The 19,829-nt window shown below is 42.1% G+C and overlaps 1 protein-coding gene across 1 annotated transcript in view; it reads left to right on the top strand.

The window, feature by feature from the left end:
* Positions 1-13,010, top strand: part of HAUS8 (HAUS augmin like complex subunit 8) — a 35,793-nt gene extending 22,783 nt beyond the window's left edge. Inside the window, exons 9-11 of the mRNA XM_053464292.1 lie at positions 7,510-7,651; positions 10,844-10,985; positions 12,867-13,010. Of these exons, the coding sequence (XP_053320267.1) occupies positions 7,510-7,651; positions 10,844-10,985; positions 12,867-12,999 (417 nt within the window). The 3' untranslated portion in view covers positions 13,000-13,010. The remainder of the gene's footprint in view (positions 1-7,509; positions 7,652-10,843; positions 10,986-12,866) is intronic.
* The last annotated feature ends 6,819 nt before the right edge of the window (positions 13,011-19,829 follow it).

The following is a 19,829-nucleotide window of genomic DNA, read 5'->3' as shown; positions in this document are numbered from 1 at the left end:
ACTTGAAACACTTAATTTTTTCTCATTAGTCCAACCTAAGTAATCTTGGTTTAGCTCTCTCTAAACAAATGTAGTTTTGTTTTTCTTCTATTGTGTGAAATGGAAAAACTTCTATTTTCCCATGCAGCTAGTGCTAGGGGACTGCAACAAAAATGTTTGCTGAGATCCAGACAGACAAGTGTAGCACTACATGTAGTGGCGTATTCAGATAGTGAATATTTGCTTACAACTACCTTTCCGACAACGTGTAAACTCCCCCATCTTGAAATAACAAAATATTTCTCAGCCACTGTCAGTTTACATTTTAGAAGTAGCCGTTAACGCACTATAACATTTCACCATTAGAGGGTGATATTGACTAATTTAGATACTGTGTTGAGCTCATAGCCCTGGAGATACATAGCATTCCTATATTTCACAAGCTAGGTGTAGTAAAGTCTAGATTTTATGAATGACACTGAGTCAAGTATTATGCATACATCTTACTCCACAGCAGCAAAGTTAAACATACAATGTATCTAACCTTTTCAGTCCCAATGGTTTTCATAACCAAAGTAGGGCTTCAACAACTTATCGATAACCAATTATGAAAATCGTTGTCAACGATTTTCATTCTTTGTTGAATTCGATTTTATCGAATATTAGAGGAGTGTGTTTTTTTTTTTTTTTTGAGCAAATTCTCTGAAGTGACTAACACTAACATCCAGATCCCCCGCAGTGCTGCAGGGGACCTTCATCCTCCTCTCTGGCAGCTGTTGGGCGCCTGTGCGATGCGCGCAGAAAACCTCCGCTACTATCCTCCACTTCCGCTGGGGCTTCTATGACAGAGCGCTGGCATTACATGACCTTCCGGTGCTCAGTCATAGAAGCTCCAGCGGAAGTGCCAGGCAGCAGTGAAGGTTGTCTATGCGCATAGCAAAGATGTTCACCGACTGCCCCACTAGACACCAAGGAGTCTGGAGCATGGGGGGCCAAGTCTTGGGGGGGGGAGTGGCGTATAGGGGGCTATAAGGCATATCGGGGGGGACAGTGGCATGTAGGGGTATAAGGCATATCTGGGAGTGGCAAGCCTGGGGTCAGATATGCATAACTGGGGGGGGCAGGTTGGCAAATAAAAAGATACAAAAACAATTAAATATGAAAAAATAGTTTTACATGTGAATTAATATTTACTAGCAACTTTTTGTAGGTATTAAAACCAAGTTTGAGAAATATTGTTTGGTTTCTTGTACCTTAAAATACCACTTTTATTATAATAAGAAGTAATAAATAAAAAGGCGATTAGAGAAATGCCATTGTTGTAAAGAGATAACATTTTGTTTTATTCTGCTGTTTGTTTTAAAACCCGGTTTGTTCATTAAATTATTTTAAACCAATGAAACATTTGCATATTGGTTTTTTAATCGATTAATCGAAAAAAATAATCGGCCAACTAATTGATTATGAAAACAATCGTTAGATGCAGCCCTAAACCAAATGACTGAAATCATTTTTGTCATATGTTTGTTGTTCATTCGATTTTTCCATATTTTACAAACCTGCAGAATTTCTTTTTTTTTTTTTTTCAGGAAAAGTATTAATGCCTTTTACAACGATAGAAATTCATAAGAATATTTATTGAGTTTAAATGTATTAAATTTGTATATTCCAGAGGCCCACATCCATGCTTTACATATTACTCTATATTACATTTTAAAAACTATTGACTTTGGCTTTGGGGGGTAGTGACTTTTTTATTTTTACGATCTTTTATTTATATAGCGCCAACAATTTACGCAGTGCTTTTTACATAGTGGAAGTACTACTGAAAGGGAATGCCCAATCACGTGTTCGGACATTCTTTGAATCACAGTGTATCGGTGTTCGCAGCAAGCAACGTTACACAGAATCGGTCATCGCAAAACCAGTTATGGTGGCTTCTGCCAACAGGAGAGAGTCCAGGCTGTCTGATATACTTGACTGTCCTAATGGGCTTCTTGCCACAAGTTGTAAGCATTTACAGGTACATCATAAGGGGACTGAAAGGGTTAAAATGATCAGGATAAAAATAACACCCATATGCATACACTGCCCCTCAGCCAATCAGGGTGCACTCAGTTCTATAAAGCCTGTGATCCAGTCACCATCTTCCTCTTTCTTTGGAACCGAGAACTTTCCAACTGCAACTTCCAACGAGAAAGGCAAACAACAATTGCAAGGTCTGACTCAGGTTGAAGCGAAGAGAACAAAAGCAATTCCTTTGGAACCGACTCTGGGCCTCAAGCTGAAAAGAGCAGGGAAACAATGATCACAAACACGACAGACGGTGAGCAGAAAGGATAATACTTGCTTCTGTGTCCTTCAGAAAATCTAACCTTTATTGCACCTAGCTTGTAAAATCTAGGGATTTTATATCTGCAATTGAGGATCAATGATTATGCAAGTTCAAAGCTAATGAATAACAACCTCTGACAGATCTTGAACAGATTTAAAGTAGGTAATAAAATTTAAAATACCTAGACCAATCTGTGGCGGGAAATTGAAATAGCGGTGGGGTTCGTCTACTTTAACAGATATTTAATAAGAGACAAAAACACAGTAACATACAATAAATGAGTGACAGCCCAACATACAATGCAACCCTTTCCAAGACTAACCTGCAACCTAAAGGGGTCCAACATAACCCAGCAAACCACCGGTTGCCCCATCCATGCAGAATGGTGGGCAGAGAGACTGAACTAAGATTTTGCATTCAACAGGCATATCGAATCACTGTAGGTGTGCCCTTGTTAACATATCAAGACTCGTGTGATACAGGAAGAGTTCAACTGGCAAAAACAATGTCACCGCACAGAGCTCTATGTAAAGCCGTTGTAGAGACAATGTCGTTATTCCGCCTGTATCTCAACATACAAAGGACCAGAGTGACATCCCACAAGGTTTCGTACTTGGGTTTTGGCGTCCTGGGCAGCCTGATACCCTTCAGTAGTTTGCAGATCAGAGGATGTTGTCCCAATTGACGTAACGCATTCTTTAGAGCTTACACTATTTGGACAAAGGTATTGGGGCACCCTCCGATTGAAATTTAGGCGTTTCCGCCATACCCATTGCTAACAAGTGTACAAAATCAAGCACATAGGTATGCCATCTCCATAGACAAACTTTGGCAGTGGAATGGATTGTACTGAAGAGCTCAGTGACTTTAAACATGACACTGTTAAATATGATGCCACCTTCGCCACAAGTCAGGTAATGCACCTGTTGGTATAGTGCCCAGGTGTCTCAATATTTTTGTCCATATAGTGTATCTTTACCATACAGTCATTGGTATTAATATATTAATAAATTAAAAACCCTTCTTTAGGGAAGTTAAAGTGGTAATGGACATCCCAAATTCTTTGATAAATTGATCCCCAAATAGCATGCCTTTTGGCTGCTGCCCCTCATTCTGGCAAGGCCATATCCAGTAATTTTGGGTCTTTTTTAAGGAGTATTGACCTGTGCCTCTACACCACTAAAGTGGCAATAGCATTGCAGAACAGGCACATATATAGCTTTCTGGATCTACAGGGGAACAAACGGGCACAATGCTACTCGAAAGTTACGCAACCAAGGTGAAACTTTAATGGTGGAGTATACAATATACACCAAAAATGAAAACCCCATGTCTAACGAGTTTCACACTAAATTAGTATATAAACCTCACAGCCACAGAGGTGCCTGTCCAAGCCCATTTTTGTGTCCTACCCATATTTTGTTAGCAGTTCAACTATTCTGGAGGTTTAATTCAGAGGTCTCACAAACCTGCATTGGTGATACATGGCCTGCAACATTTGGCCCAAGCTAACCTCAACCATGAAGCAGTGGAATCAGAGAAATCATTCAGGGGTGCCTAGTCAGCACACCTGGGATATGTCATCTGAGGGTCAGCACACACCCAGCAAATACTGTTAAAGTGCTTTGCTCCCAAAAGGCTTCCATAAGGATTTTCGCAAGGTACACAGTTTGCTAGGCTCTAGGCCGCTTCAGAACACTCCAGAATTGCGTTCTGCATCGTTGGGACAGAAGCTTTTTTTCCTTCGACTATCTCATTGCCCTTATTCCTCATGTCTGAGCCTCTCTTACCTGGTGGACTTAGACACTATATCAGTAGAAAGAAGGTGGTTCATTCCAGACAACGAGATTCTGACTACCGAAACAAGTATCTAGCGATGGGGAGACACTTTTCTAGAGAAGTTTGTGCAAGGCTGCCGGTCTTCTCTAAAAAATATCCGGAGCTTTTCGCTGTGGAGAGCGCTCCTCATCATTGGGGGACCAAAGAATCGTGCAAGAACGTATTGGTACACTCAGACAATGGATCCGCAGTAGCCTATGTCAACAAGCAGGGTGGCACCAGAAGTCCGCTCCTGCTCTGGATTTCTTTCAGGCTGTTCCTTTGGGCAGAAGCACATTACACCACATTGACCTCGGTCCATGTGAAATGTGCCTTGAACACTCCAAGCAGATTTTTGGAGCGTAGCTCTAGTCTTGGCAGGAGAACTGTCTCTGAATCTCCGGATTTATAGTCCAGAAGTGGGGACTTCCATAGATTGACTTAATTGCCTCCAGATGCAATGCTCAAGTCAGAACGTTTCTTCCCTCAACCTGGGAGATCAGCCTCTGGCGGTGGATGCCTTTTCCCAGACCTGGAATTTCCAGCTCACTTATGCGCTTCCACCATTTCCTGTAATCTCTAGGGTCTCAAGATTGTAAGCTTGCGAGCAGGGCCCTCTCTTCCTAATGTATCTGTTTGTCTTAGTCTGTCAATTTTCATCTTGTCATACCCCTTGAATATATGTATTAAGCGCTGCGTAAATTGTTGGCAGGATAAAAATAATAATAATAATAATAATAATGGTGGTTCTGCAAAATATCAAACAAGATCAAACTTCAGGTATCCTCATAGCTCCAGACTGGCGGATTTGACCTCCCTTAGTCCCAGACCACCTCTGTGCTTTCTGGTCATAAGGAACCTTCTTTAGCAAGGACCAATTTTACATCCGAAGCCAGAAATATTTCACCTGATGGGTTGGATGTTGAGCGGAAACTTTTAAGAACTGAAGGGTTGTTCGCTTCAATTACAGAGACCCTTTGGTTAAACCGCAAACGTGTCACATCTCTGAGGTATGTTAAAATCTGGAAGAGATTCCTTTCTTTGTGCAGCTACAAGTTTTTGCCAGTACTTCATGTCCTACTAATTTGATTTTAGACTCTTTAGGAAGGTTTCAATTCCCCATTACAACGTTCTACCATTAAAGATCCAGATTTCAGCCATCAGTGCCTTTTTGGGGGATGATCTAGTCGCCTTATCTGCAGTCAGATGGTTTTCTAGTTCGGATTAGGCCTTGTCCTATTTCCAAGATGATTCCCTGGGACCTTAATTGGGTGCTTCGCAGTTTCGTGTTCACACTGCTTGAGCCTCTTCAATCAGTGTTTCTACACCATCTGTCCCTGAAGAGAGCATTTCTGGTAGCCATCACCTCCCCTACAGGCCCTATTCATTCAGCTTTCCACAGGCATCAGAAAAATTTACCTACATTCTTTTCATCTCAGAGGAGACTGTTCTGCATTTCTTGGATTTGAAAAGCTGTCTTCCAATTTATCTAGAGCCAACCCAGTCCTTCAAATAGTGTTTGTAGCCTTTTCTGATAGGAACGTGGATGTGAAAAGGATAACCTTTCTAGAGGTGTGACTAAAGTGAAGGCCAATGTGAAAAGGAGCAGCAGAAGAAGTACCGTATTTGCTCGAATATAAGACAAGGTTTTTTCAAATGGTCTGAAAAATACCTCTCGTCTTATAATCAAGGTCGTCTTGTAATCAGACCTCAAATACAGCGCTGCAGGGGACCTGGATCCTCCTTTCTGGTAACCTCAGCTGCTGCCTGCACTTACACCGGGCGTCTATCACTGAGTGCCGGCAGAAGTGCCAATAGCAACGGAGGTTGTCTACGTGCATTGCGCATACCTTCCCCGGCTGTCAGAGGAGAATTCCCCGCGGCACTCGCACTAGCTGCCCCCACTAGACACCAGGGAGTCAGAAGCACTGGTAAGTCAGGGGGGAGTGTTAAATGGGGGGCATAAGGCATTTCTGTATTCAGAGTGCCCCATGATATGCCTTTTAACCCCCTTAATGCCACTCTACCTCCAGAAATGCCTTATACGCCCTATATGCCACTCTGCCTCCAGAATGCCTTTTAACCCTCTATATGCCACTCTGCCTCCTGAAATGCCTTATCCTCCCTATATGCCACCCTGCCCCATGATATGGGCATATGGGCTTAGTCCTATGTATGACACTGCATAAAGTATCATATAGGCAGCCAATAGGAATAAATTAACTAATTTGACTAATGACCTAGCTTGAGAAATAGGCCAACTATACAAAATGGCTAGTTGGGCCAAGCTGACAAAAATGCAATAACTACTGTGAAGTGCCCCTTTAGCATTTTCTTACAGAAAAAAAACTCTCCAGTGTTTCTTGCACACACAGTTCCGTTGCTGAGCAATTTCATGAAGCCTTAAAAAAAAATTAAATAAATAAATTGGTGAGAATTGTTGACTTCAATATGTGATAGACCTACAATTCGCTTGGACCATAGATCAAGGCTTAAGGAGAAAATGTCAGGCCAGGAAATGTATTAATTACTCTAGGTCTGCTGCACATTTATGGATCTTGTTGTGTTAGAGGTAAAATAATCCCATTCAAATGTATAACAATTACAGCTATGCATTTCACATGAATAGATTATAATTCTATAATTGTTTTAAAATGTTGTTCTGCTAGCTGCTGAAGATCATAGTAGCTCTTTCAAATTGCTTTGGTTAATGATTTTCGGTTACTTACATATTAACCCAGGGGACCAAATAATTATCTAGCTCTAGCTGAGCATGTTAATCAGGACATATAGAAAAAAACAAGCTCTTTGGGCCATTCTTACTGCTTTTACCGTTTCCATGTGTGCCATACTTCATCTTTACTTTCACTAACATGTAGCATGTTTCACTGTTTTGTGGTAATATTACACCAGGCTTGCTAGATGGCTGGCCAGCTCATCTTCAGTGTCCTCAACTTTCCCTTGATTTTAGATGAACAGATTGTAAAAAGCCTTGTGTGTGAGCCCCCTGATTCAACTGGTCCTATGGGTATTGTGCTACTTTTTTTGTGGCATTAGACTTTATATAAAAAGACTTTACAGCAACACACGAAATTGTACCCGTAGAATGTGAACCTAAATTAAGTGTTGTAAATTTGTGCCAGAAAAAATACAATATTGGTAATTTCCTTTACAATGAGTTACTGTATGTATATTATTCTTAATAGCAACCTTACAATAAATTGAAAAAATCTATATTGCATGTGTATTTCACATTAGGCAAAGCAGCAAGATATTGTTTGATTTCAAAACAAATCAAAAGACCTTTTTTTTTTTTTTTTTTTTTTTTTATTGGTCAAATTATCCGCTTTTTACTAACAGCTATTTACTTGTTTCAGACTGAAGCTTTGGCGCCCTCTGTCGAAGCCAAAGAAACTTTCAAGGACAATTACCGAACATTTGCCTTGGCTCTTGACTGTACCAGACACCAACTGCCCATAAAGGATATTCATATTGCTGGCACCCGGCAGAGATACCTTGGTATGCAAATTTCATACATTATTCCAGTTTCTGCCATATCTTTTTCCTTGCTGTTTGCCACCTCTTCCACAATGACTATCGGAGAGGCTAAAAATGTTGATCTAGCCGTGGCTTCTTTCAGGGCATAGTTTTTCTGGCTGAAAAATAAAGCAAGGATCTTTGCGTCTCTCGGTTGCAATTAGTCCCTTCACAATAAGATTTTCAAACCGTTTCTTGGACGGGAAACAAAAAGGCAGTGTGTACATTAATTTGTTGCCTTTCTGCCTGAACGGAGCTGTTAGAAGTTTTGAAATTCTGAGCATAACTCTGCACAGCCCTGTCTCCCACACTTTGTAGACAACTCAGAGAATTTCTGTTCATGCAGAAGTATTGCTCTGCCCCCACACACACACACACACACACACACACACACACACACACACACACACACACACACACACACACACACACACACACACACACACACACACACACACACACACACACACACACACACACACACACATACATACATACATACATACACACACTCCATATCCAGTGAAGTATTCACTTACACACTTGGAAGGAAAGTACAGATACTGTTCACTTATTATTGCGTATGGCTGTCCAACTTAAGGTCCAATTAAAAAAGTAGTGCATTGAGGGTAATTTTATTTTCTATATCACTGAATTGATTAGGAAGCTCTAGAGCCCACGTCCATGAAGAATTGTATTATCTAGGTTAAGCTTCTCGGCGTGCTTCGCATAACCAGAATTACAGTGAAGTTGATAGTTATCTGATCATTCCTACATACAAAACGAGCAGTCTGGGTTAACTCAGATTTTGTGTCTGCCTGGGGGCTGCACTGCATCAAGTTACGGTGGCAGGGATTTACCCTCCTGAAAGACCCTCCTGAAGGCAATGGACAAACAGAAGTCGGGCTGTATGCCAAACAATAATAACAACATTGTGGCCACGCAATGATGACTATTCCTTTTATTAGGTTTCGGAAGTTGACTTTTTGTACCTGGAACCCAATGTTTACAAATTGTAGTTTATTTAAACCGTCAAACTAGAATCAATTCTGAAACTCTGGCAAAAAGATGGAATTGTATAGACATGACCAAGGAACATTGCCATTTGACACATTACAGAGAGGGATATGTGAGCAATGAAATGCGTGGGGGTCACCACCCACTTAGCCACTTTCATTTTATTTCAAGTATGACTTAAACACACCCCACACTTAGCATTTGGAATGAGTAATCAGGGCTTTCCCATTTGGGATGTTTGGCACACCTATTTTAATTTATGGTATGACTTAATGAATAGCAGATGCTTTATACCATTTTTCTGCACTGCTGCTCAGCCCCGGCCATCTAGTAACTGTTAAATCGGTAAATATTGCTGTTATCTGCAGCCATATACAATGTAGTTTTATTTGCATTAATTTGAAAAAAACTTTTAAGAAATAGATTACTCCAAAGGATTTCTGTTTAGCCCCTGTACTGTACCTTATTGCTTTGAAAACACTTAAACACTGGAGCATATTAGGGTTGTGGCTTTGGCAGCAGGGGCTTATGTTACCTCTGTCAGATGTGCCTGCACTTTGACCTGGTGATCTGCATGGCTTACATACACAGATCTTTTTACAAGAACACGTCTTAAACCATGCATATAGTGCTTGAATCAACTAAAGCATTCGGCAGATCAATACCCTGGTGGAATAACTGTATGGCCTTATTACCAGACTATTCTTAAGCATTACTCTTTAAAACCCCTTAAGGCTTAATGTTCCATTCCTTCGTACAAATGAGTGCCAAAAATCCTATCATGACAAAACTGAATGTCGTGAATTTAGTAGCTGTTTGCCCATTTGTGCACACCACTACCCTGTCAAAGGTTGAGTGCATATGCATAAGGATCTGTGTTAGCGTGAGTGTATATAATATACATGTTTGTTAGAGGGTGTGTGTGGTGGTTTAATTGTTTGTAGCATGAGTATGTATGAGTCCGATGGGGCCACTAGGCTTTACTTGGTCCCCCTGGGCCAGAAGGTGCCAGCCCTGCCCCGGTTAGATCAGCTGACTGGCACTCTCACCCTTGCTGTCATGAGCCCCAATAAGAGGAAAAAATAATAAAATATATACTGCGTGGGTTATTTTGTGTGTGTGGGGGGGGGGTTACTGTCATGCCTTATTTTTAGAGAGAGTATAACGCTTTAATGTATACCTTCTTATGTGTGCCCTATAATTGCCGTAAAGATAATGTTATGGTTGATTGGTGTATAATTCCATTATGACCACTGACAGGTGAAGTGAATAACGCTGATAAACTTGGTTTTATGGCACCTGTCAGTGCTTGGGATATATTTGGCAGCAGGTGAACATTTTGTCTTTAAATGTGTTAAAAGCAGGAAAAATGGGCAGGCGTAAGGATCTGAGCGACTTTGAGAAGGGCTAAATTGTGATGTTAGACGACTGGGTCAGAGCATCTCCAAAACTGCAGCTCTTGTGGGTTGTTTCCAGTTTGCAGTGGTCAGAACCTATTAAAAGTGGTCCAAGGAAGGAAAAGCGATCAACCGCTCAGGGTCATGGGGACAGCCAAGGCTCATTGAAGCATGCTGGTGGGGGGGGGGTGAGGCTGGCCCGTGTGGTCAAATCCAACAGATGAGCGACTTTAGCTCAAATTGCTGAAAAAGTTAATGCTGGTTCTGATAGAAAGGTGTCAGAACACACAGTGCATCACAGTTTGTCGTGTATGGAGCTGGGTAGCAGTGGAGCAGTCAGGGGGCCCATGATAACCCCTGTCCACTGCCGACAGCGCCTACAATGGGCACATAAGCAAAAGAACTGCACCACGGAGCAATGGAAGAAGACAGCCTGTTCACTCATATTTTATTGGGGACACTTACTGGTCACATGATTAAATAGCAGTCCTAGAAACTGAAAAAAATTAACATTCGTTTTTCCAATGTTGCGTAAGTTATTCGCACGAATAGACAAAACTGTAAAATTCTGCTCTACTAAATAGAATTATATGTTTAAGTAGCCCCCTTAGCTCATGACAATGTAACCTTTTTGTTTTTGTTAGCATTCATTTGGTGGCAGTATTAAGAAATGTAGATCCAGTACTACTGGCAACACAAGGTGAAACATTGCATAAATATTGTCAGTAGCTCATTTTGCTCTTGTGTATGTGTTTAACAGAGGAGCTGCAGAAACACTTGGAAATCTCCAAATCACTCCTGGACGAGACTGTATCATCCTCATCTGGGGAAAATGCAGAATTATTTGGCACAATCAAGGACCTGGAAGATACTGTGCGCAAGACTGATGCAGAACTTTCACGGTACTGATTTTTTTTTTTTTTTTTTGCAGAGGTTCTACAGAGCGTCCGCAGCTCCAACCATCTCTAATCATTCTTGTTAAATTATTTGAATGACTTGTGTACCTCTAGACATTTTGTGTTTGGTTTGTGGGCCAACACAAATTTCAAGTACCGTATTTGCTCGATTATAAGACGAGGTTTTTTCCAGAGCAAATGCTCTGAAAAATACCCCTCGTCTTATAATCGGGGTCGTCTTCTCAGACCCCCCAAAAAATGTCTGCTGGGGCCATGCTGCTTACCGGTCGCGAGCAGCGTCTCTTCTGTTAGAAGCAGGAGGACAGGAAGCTTGCAGCGTCCTCACAGAGCTCTATCTCCCCCTCCCTCCTCTGGGGGCGGGGCCAGAGAAGTTGCTCTACAGCCGGTCCCCTGCAGAAGTCTTCGAGTGAGAGATCTGCAGTTCAGGTAAGGGGGTGGGGGAGGGTTTTTGGGTAAGTATGTGTGATTAATGTGTGTTTAATGTGTGAAGTATGTGTGATTAATGGAATGAATGAGTATTTAAATGTGTTTGTGTGTGATAGCATGGATGTGTAAGGGGGGTGGGGGTTGTAGCATGGCATAGGGAGGCTGTAATCCCACTACTATCATCCCCAGGTTCCAGCATGTACTGGCTGCCTTGGCTTGATAGGAGTGTGATTGCTGTTAGCAGTTTGATATATATATATCAAACTGCTAACAGCAATCACACTCCTATCAAGCCAAGGCAGCCAGTACATGCTGGGTTAAAAGGCATATCATGGGGCTGAGTGGCATATAGGGGGTTAAAATGCATTTCTGGACCTCCAGAAATGCATTTTAACCCCCTATATGCCACTCAGCCCCATGATATGCCTATATACCTCCAGAAATGCATTTTAACCCCCTATATGCCACTCAGCCCCATGATATGCCTTTTAACCCCCTATATGCCAGAGTGGCATATAGGGGTATAAGGCATATCATGGGGCAGAGTGGCAAATAGGGGGGTATAAAGCATTTCTGGGGGCAGAGTGGCATAACTGGGGGGGGCAGGTTGGCAAATAAAAGGAAATTTAAAAAAATATGTTTTTCTCAATCATAGCTTTTATTAAACATGAAAAAATAATTTACATGAATTAATATTTACTGGTAAAACTTTTTTCCTATAGGGTCGTCTTATATTCAGGCTTTTTGTTTTTTTCCTAAATTAATATTTTGATTTTGGGGGGTCGTCTTATAATCGGGGTCGTCTTATAATCGAGCAAATACGGTACTACTAAAATAAAATACAATGGACTGTTCTTACAGAAATTCTGACCTTCCTAAAAGCACTTGTTGACCAAACATTGCCTAGTTTTGTGCTGCATAAGGACCAGGATCTGCTGTAGACCAGAATCTAGATTTTGTTAGCTTCGACCTACAAACTGCCCCCCACAGCACCTCTCCTAAATGCAACTTACCCCCACTAATTTCCTGGAAAGAATGAAATACTGCCTTTTATAGCCTCCCCTAACACGTCACATTTTCTTTACTGTTATTCAGGCCTTATTTGGCCATCATTGCCTACCAGATGAGAGATAATTGCAACAGATAATTGCTCCCACAGAAAACCATCGGACACAGCACAATAAATTGGTTTGTAGTGGGAATCCTGACATGATGGGATGTAATAAGATTCATCAGCCATCCAACAGAGATCCTGGATAACTATGCTAATCCTGGACTGTTGGAATGAGTGGAATGCATGGCAGCTCACTCGGCATGGGGTGCTATGAGTTAAAGCAAAAGTAGCCTGTGGTTTACAGGTGACATGCCGCTGATTCATTAATTAGAAATCTTTCAACGTTGTAGAGACATACTTTGTAAAATATTTTCCTCTCTTTGCAGGACTTTCCACCAGGTTTTGGACTTATCATTCAAAGTCAACAAAGAAATCTCTTTACAGAACCAGAAGGCTGTGGAGGAAAGCTGTGAGCTGGATGTGGTGAAGCAGTGGTATTTTGACCAGGCCATTCCTTAACCCTACAAAAATCCCTCAAAATAGGTTGTTCATTGCAGTTGCGAACACGGTCTACACTATACAGAGCACTGGTTTTTTATATTTTTTTCTTTAAACTGTGGAAACAAGTTTTCCAAGCTTTCTGAATATATTTAGTAAATTATATTAAACATTGTGTAATTATTATATATCAATATTAAATGTTGCCCCCAAAATAAGATTTATGTTCATACCGACCTTAATTCATACTTTTACTAAATCAGGCTTGGGGGTTAACTGTTTTGTTTTCGCTATACATTACAAATATGTTGAATGGAACAATGTTTCTAATCATGAACAGCCCTGAATGAACATCTTAACATCCATCTAGTTTCTCCCATGCACAGAGAGGAAATTCTGCCCCTGCGGTATGTTCACACCACAAGCTGTTCTTCTACGATCCTGTATTGTTCTAGAGAAAGACTGACATTGAGGAAAGAGAAATCAAGGGCAGTTGTAATCTGGAGTTCATTAAAACCTTCATGACAAAAAGGGTATTTTGCCCCTGTAAACCCTAATGCATTAGGACAGTGATCTTGAATCAATTGTTTGCCTGTACATACCAGGTGAAGCTGTCCATGTTCCGTTCTGTGTCACTTGCCTTGTATATCAAATGTGGTTTTGTCTATGATTAAACTCATTCAAATCATTTTTTGTTGTGACTTCATTTTTCAGGTAATAACTGTACATCTGTTGGTGTATCAAGTGTTTAACCCCTTCGTGACAGGCTGATTTTATTTTTTGTACCCTTCGTGACAATGGCCGTTTTAACATTTCTGCGCTGCTCGTGTTTAGCTGTAATTTTCGTCTTTCCTGTTTACTGAATCCACACAAGTTATATATTGTTTTTTTTCCAGGACAAGAAGGGCTTTCTTTAGATGACGTTGTTTTGATTGTATCATATTATTTACTATTAAAAAAGTATAAAATATGGTGAAAGATTTAGAAAAAAAATTACTAACTTTTAGTTGAAAAAATCTTTTACTCATCTATAAAAGGTAATGAAAAAATCTGCTAAATAGATTCTACTATTCGTCCTGAGTTTAGAAATACCCAATGTTTTTATGTTTTTTTGCTTATTTACTACACGTTTATGGGGCAATAAGTACATTTTGCTATTTCAAAGCCATTTTTTCCAAATCTGGTAATTCTTCCCCCATGTGCCATTTCGGGTATCTTTGAAGCCGGCCAATGCAATTTACCCCATCAAATCGTATATTTTTGAAAACTAGACACCCCAGAGTATTTCAAATGCTAGTATTTTAAATATTTCCATGCACCATATCTACCACCAGTCAAACTTTGTGGTAGTCATTTTTTTGCCACACACATTTTACTTCAGGTATGAATAAACAGGTTCTGGTATACGTCTCTTAAAACACCCCAATATGTGTTCAGCGACATCTCCTGAGTACAGCGATACCTCACATGAATGATTTTGCCTGGCTGTTTGGGGAGAAAAAGAGCCACATTTGGGGCATGCACATTTTTCAATGTTGAACCTTGGCATTTGGGGAACCACTGCCCATGCCCTATTTGGTACATCTTTGAGCTGGGCCATTTCAGTGTGCCCAATAAAACCATATATTTTTGAAAACTAGACACCCCAGAGTATTTTAAATGCTGGTATTTTAACTCTTTGCATGCACACATTTTACCACCAGCATTTTTTCAAAGTTCGCAGTGGTATTTTTTGTGTGTATTTCCCCCCACACACCTACTTCATGTATGAATTTACAGCTCCTGGTATATGCCGCTGTCACAAGACACCCCAATATGTGTTCAGCAACATCTCCTGGGGACATTGTTGAACCCGGCCAATTCAATTTACCCCATCAAATCATAGATTTTTTAAAAGTAGACACCCCATGGGCATTTCATATACCAGTATTTTAACTCTTTCCATGCGAGAATTGTTTTAAGCTAATTTTAGGACTTGCTCACAAAATTTTTATATATATATTTTGATATTTTTTTTTGCCTTTTTTGAATTTTTTACATTTTTTTGGAACTTGAAGGTTCCCCTTATAGTGACATCAGTGGGAAATTATTTTTACATTTTACTGGGTTTTTTTTAAACTATTTTTTTCTAATTTATTTATTTTTTACTAATCACACTGTGATTAGAAAGCTGGGCTCCATTGACTTGCATGGTTGAATGCAGTACCTGTATTCAACCTGAAAGTGGAGCCGGAGATCTCTAGAGGGTCTGGAGACCGTCTATCGAACCTTTCAACTTTATTTTTTTTTTTTTTTTTTACAGGGCGGCCGCCATCTTGCGGCTGGCGAAGTCACACACGCAGTGGCAGTTGTGACCGCTCTCCGGTGTCCTGGGGTAAGTGTTTGGTGTCGCTGAATGCCTCCTGATCGACACCATTTTAAAACGGGCGTCCGGGGAGGGGCCAGACATGGCCCCTAGTGCCGGTCGTGGTGCTGCTGAATGCCTCGAGGTCGAGGCATTACAGCAACACTGTAGATCGCTTTCTGTACCCGTTTAAAGTCATGACGGTCCTGGCACGTCAATTGTCGTTAACCCTTCGCTTTCGGGTGACGTGCCTGGACCGTCAATTGTCATCAAGGGGTTATGGACCATATAAACTTTGATTCCTTAAACAGGGTTAATGTTGTGTTACCTGTGCAAAAGCATTTTTTCAGGGATCTACAAGGAGCTGATCATCAAATCAAAAGTTATTTTGTCTCCCATTGGTTAAATAAAATCTTACTGTTTTACCTGCTCAACACAATAAAAATGTAACAATCGCTTTGTTTTATTTCATGAAGTTATGGATGGATTCTAATCCTTGAAAAAGGTAACCTGGTTACTAAAATCTCCGTCACCTTCTTGCTAATATTCTTCATTAAATTTGAGAGCTGCGTACATTTTGTTTCCAAATTGAAAGGAAGCTAATATTTTGTGTGTTTTAATATTCCTTTTTTGGTACATGAATGTCTGCTAGACCCATGCTGCCGAACTTTGGTTCAACGAAGACACATAAGTGCAATGTTTTTTGTAATTTTTTTTTTATATCCTAACGTTTTTATCACATGCAAACTGTCCAAATGTTGAGGTAGGTACCTTAAATTCAGAGCTTTGCTGTATTTGTTTAGGGCCTGTTGCAGACAAAGCTAGATGATCAGAAATAATCACTGGTTTTATAACAGTCCAATGTCATCCTGCAGTTCAGTTTTCACTGTGTGGCCTCGTAGTATTCACTTATGTAATTCTTATTTGGTTAAATAGAAAAATATCAGGTTCGATAAAACTATTGGCTTGAGTTTGTTGCAGCATTATGCAGGACTGTTTGTCCATCATGTTATCGTGACAACACTGGGAATTCTATGATTTCCTCTTTGTGATCATGTGCCAGTCATGTGGTGCCTGCTCTACAGGGCACTCTTTTACCTATGAGGCTAATAAGAAGCAGTAGGATCAGCTGCCTCGCTACAGTATCCGGAAACTCTCAGCAAGTTGAGTGCACAATTCTAATCCATCGCTGTGCTCAAATCCTGCGTCCCTTTTCACTCATCGGCCATACTAATTAACAAATTGCTGCCAGTATCGTTTATTTTTAAAAGCTGTGCAAATTTTTAAGAGCCCCTTCATCTTACAGAGGCTTGCCTAATGAACAGACATTTTGTGCTCTAAACATGTACTGCTCTTTAGGGTAAATCAATGCTTATTAATCATTTTTCAGATAAATATCCAACAAAGGGGGGGGTACAGAAATAAAAAGAAGGGGGGGAGGGAACATGGATTAGGGTACAGTCCAAGGCCATCACGGCATATGTAGTATGGAGGGAGCGCAAGTGAGGAGGTATTCAGCATGGTGGGCATTCATTTGTGAATCAAACGTCTGGGACGACATAATGACAATGGAATCGCAATGGACCAAACAAAATAGTTAAACGACATTGTCGCGGCCCGTTACACAACAGGATGCGGTATGTGTGGAGGACTCTGAGTGGATCAGGACCGGCAAGTCCGGGAAACAGTGGAGGTGGGGACAGCAAGGGCCCACCTCAATATGGAAGGTGAAAATCGGAGCTTGGCCACATTGCAGCGGATGAGGCACCCCCAACAACATGTAAAGAGAATCAGGTAAGCGCCCACGAAGCGGTAGAACGCGGTACCGTGACGGACCAGGAAGGGGACGTTAATACAAAGGATCCACGGAGGGGAAAGGGAAACAAGAAGTAGAGGGTAGAAACGGATGAGAATGGGGAGAAAGAAAGAAAAAAAAGGAGGGGTAGGGGTGGGAGGTGGGAGGGATGGGGGAAACAAGGTGGGCTTACGGAGCGGGTGTAGCCGCCAGGTGAGGGCGGATCTCGGGGCCAGAGAGGCATTGCACCCAGTGAAACCAAAGACTAAGATGTTTGTCAGGCCTGTCGTCCACCGAGCACATCAGCTCCTCAAGGACACATCTCCGCTCCACCCACAGGATCCACTCCCGAATCGAGGGCGGGGCAGGATCACCCCAGTGTAGTGGGATTATAGATTTGGCTGCTACCAAGAGATGGCGGAGTATCGTAGATTTGTACCAGGAGACAGGATAGGGCATATGCAGCAACAGGAAGAACTCAGGGGTAAACGGTAGTCGTTTGTCAGTAAGAGCTTGAGCAGTGGAATGGACAGTAGTCCAAAAAGTGAGCATCCGAAGGCAAGACCACCATAAGTGAAGGATCGAGCACGGGGATGCCCCACATCTCCAGCATTCATCCCGCATTTCGGGATTGTATCGGGCTAATGTGGATGGAGAATGGAACCAACCGGCTAAGAGCTTATAGGACATCTCCTGGTTCCTGTTATTGATAGAGCAAGAGCAGGTGAGTTAGGATCGATATCTTACGCCATTGCTCCTCCATAAGGGTCAGATTCAATGAGCCCTCCCATCTCCCTACATGGGGTAGGGTAGTGGGGTAAATAGCGGGCAGAAGAAGTCCGTAAAGCAAGGACACACCGTGAGCCGGGATTTCGTCCCGGACGCAAAGATTCTCGAAGATGGTAAGGTCCCGAAAAATCTCGTGTTTACGGACCAAAGTCCGAAAGAAGTTGCCCAGTTGGGCATGGTGGAACCTATCAAGAGGGGCCGGCGGATCAGCAATCACCAGGTCCACCAATGGCTTCAAGCCACGGGAGGACAAGAAGGCTCGAATCCCGGTCACCCCCCCAGCTGCCACCTCCGGGGGGAAGTCAGGGTTATCGCGGACTGGCGTAAGGGGAGAAGGAACGGTGGAGATGGTGGTAGTGCGGAGCAAGAAGTGCCAGACTCCAAGCGTCGACTAAACAAAAGGGTGAGAAGCAGCTACGCGACGAGCACAGGCAATGGCGAGCCAAGGTAACGAACTCGTCGGAACAGTAAGTGTAGCACTCTCAGCTCCCACCCATAGTTTACGCCGCACCCCACATGACCATTCAAGCACACGCAGAAGGTGACAGGCCCGATAGTATCTGCGGGGGCAGGGCAGAGCCAGGCCACCCTTCGGCAGGACGAGCACACTATATTTAATCCGTGGGGAGCCACGGCCCCAAACGAACCAAAGGAAGAAAGTGCGAAGCGTAGAGAAAAAGGAAGGTGGTATGCGAATGGGAAGGGTCTGAAACAAGTAAAGGAGCCGAGGCATAGCATTCATTGTGATCGAGTTAATCCTTCCAACCCAGGAGAGAGTGAGCCAAGACCATCTAGTAAGGTCAGTGTGCAACGCAGAAAGAATAGGCAGGAAGTTTATAGGAAAGAGTTGGGAGAAGTCCGCTGATAACCAGACGCCGAGATTTCGCGTCACACCATCGGAATGGGAAAGCGGCCGCGAGTCAAGTGCTCTCTGCAGCGGGAATATCCACCCCCGGTATTTCAGATTTGGCCATATTAATTTTGAAATTAGATAGGGAACCATAGAGATCTAGTTCCCTCAAGATGGAGGGCAGAGACAACCGGGGCCGAGAGATGGAGAAAAGAAGATCGTCGACGTAGCCTAGGATCTTATGTTGAGTGTTGCCCACCGGTATGTCAGCAGTACTGCTCTTTAATCTTGTGGGCTCTAACCTTTCTTGTCTTACTGTTGAGGTGGTTCAGGATCTCTTGGCAAAAGATGAGTCCTTTGTCTGTTTCATAGTAGTCCTGGAGATGCTTGGGTATGCACCCTGACTCCAGCTCGGCCACTGCAAGCAACATCACCACAAGAACTAGCTTCATGAGTTGGTTTCTACAGGCCCAAAGGGCAATATGCCAGGCTTGGAGTGGTCTCTGGAACAGCGGAAATGTGTTCTATGTGATGAAGCATGCTTTGCTTTCTGGAAGCACAAGAAAACGCTCCCTACCTTAATGCATAGCGCCTACTGTAGAGTTTGGCGGAGGCATAATGGTCTGGGCTGTTGTTCAGGTTTTAGGCTAGATTCCTTAGTTCCAGCAAAAGGCATTTTAATACTACAGCATACAATTGTCTAAAATGTTTTTGTATGTTTCGAACGTTGTGGCACCTGTTTAGAGAAGGGCCTTTCCTGGTCCTGTTGAAAAAGAAAAGTAAAAGAGATATGAAAAAAGAGCGAAGCGAGAAAAGTAAGATGGATAGAGAAAAGAGGGATGGTTAGGAAAGGAAAAGGGGGGAAGAGAGATCAATAAAGAAAAAGCCACATTATTATCTGCGTCTGTTGTTTAAGATGTTATGAGGCAGAAACTCTGTTCTAAAGAGTGGGGGCCCCTATCACAGTCGGCATCCTTAATACATTAAAAGGTTTTTAGCATTCCGCAAAAGCCTCTTGAATTCCCCCAGCTAAAAGCCGAGTGTGTCTCCCTGCATGTGATATACTCACCTAC

Source organism: Spea bombifrons, chromosome 1, assembly GCF_027358695.1.
Source record: "Spea bombifrons isolate aSpeBom1 chromosome 1, aSpeBom1.2.pri, whole genome shotgun sequence".
NCBI classification, from domain to species: Eukaryota; Metazoa; Chordata; class Amphibia; order Anura; family Pelobatidae; genus Spea; species Spea bombifrons.
Note: the sequence above shows the minus strand (reverse complement) of the source record. Positions and strands in the feature narration are given on the sequence as shown.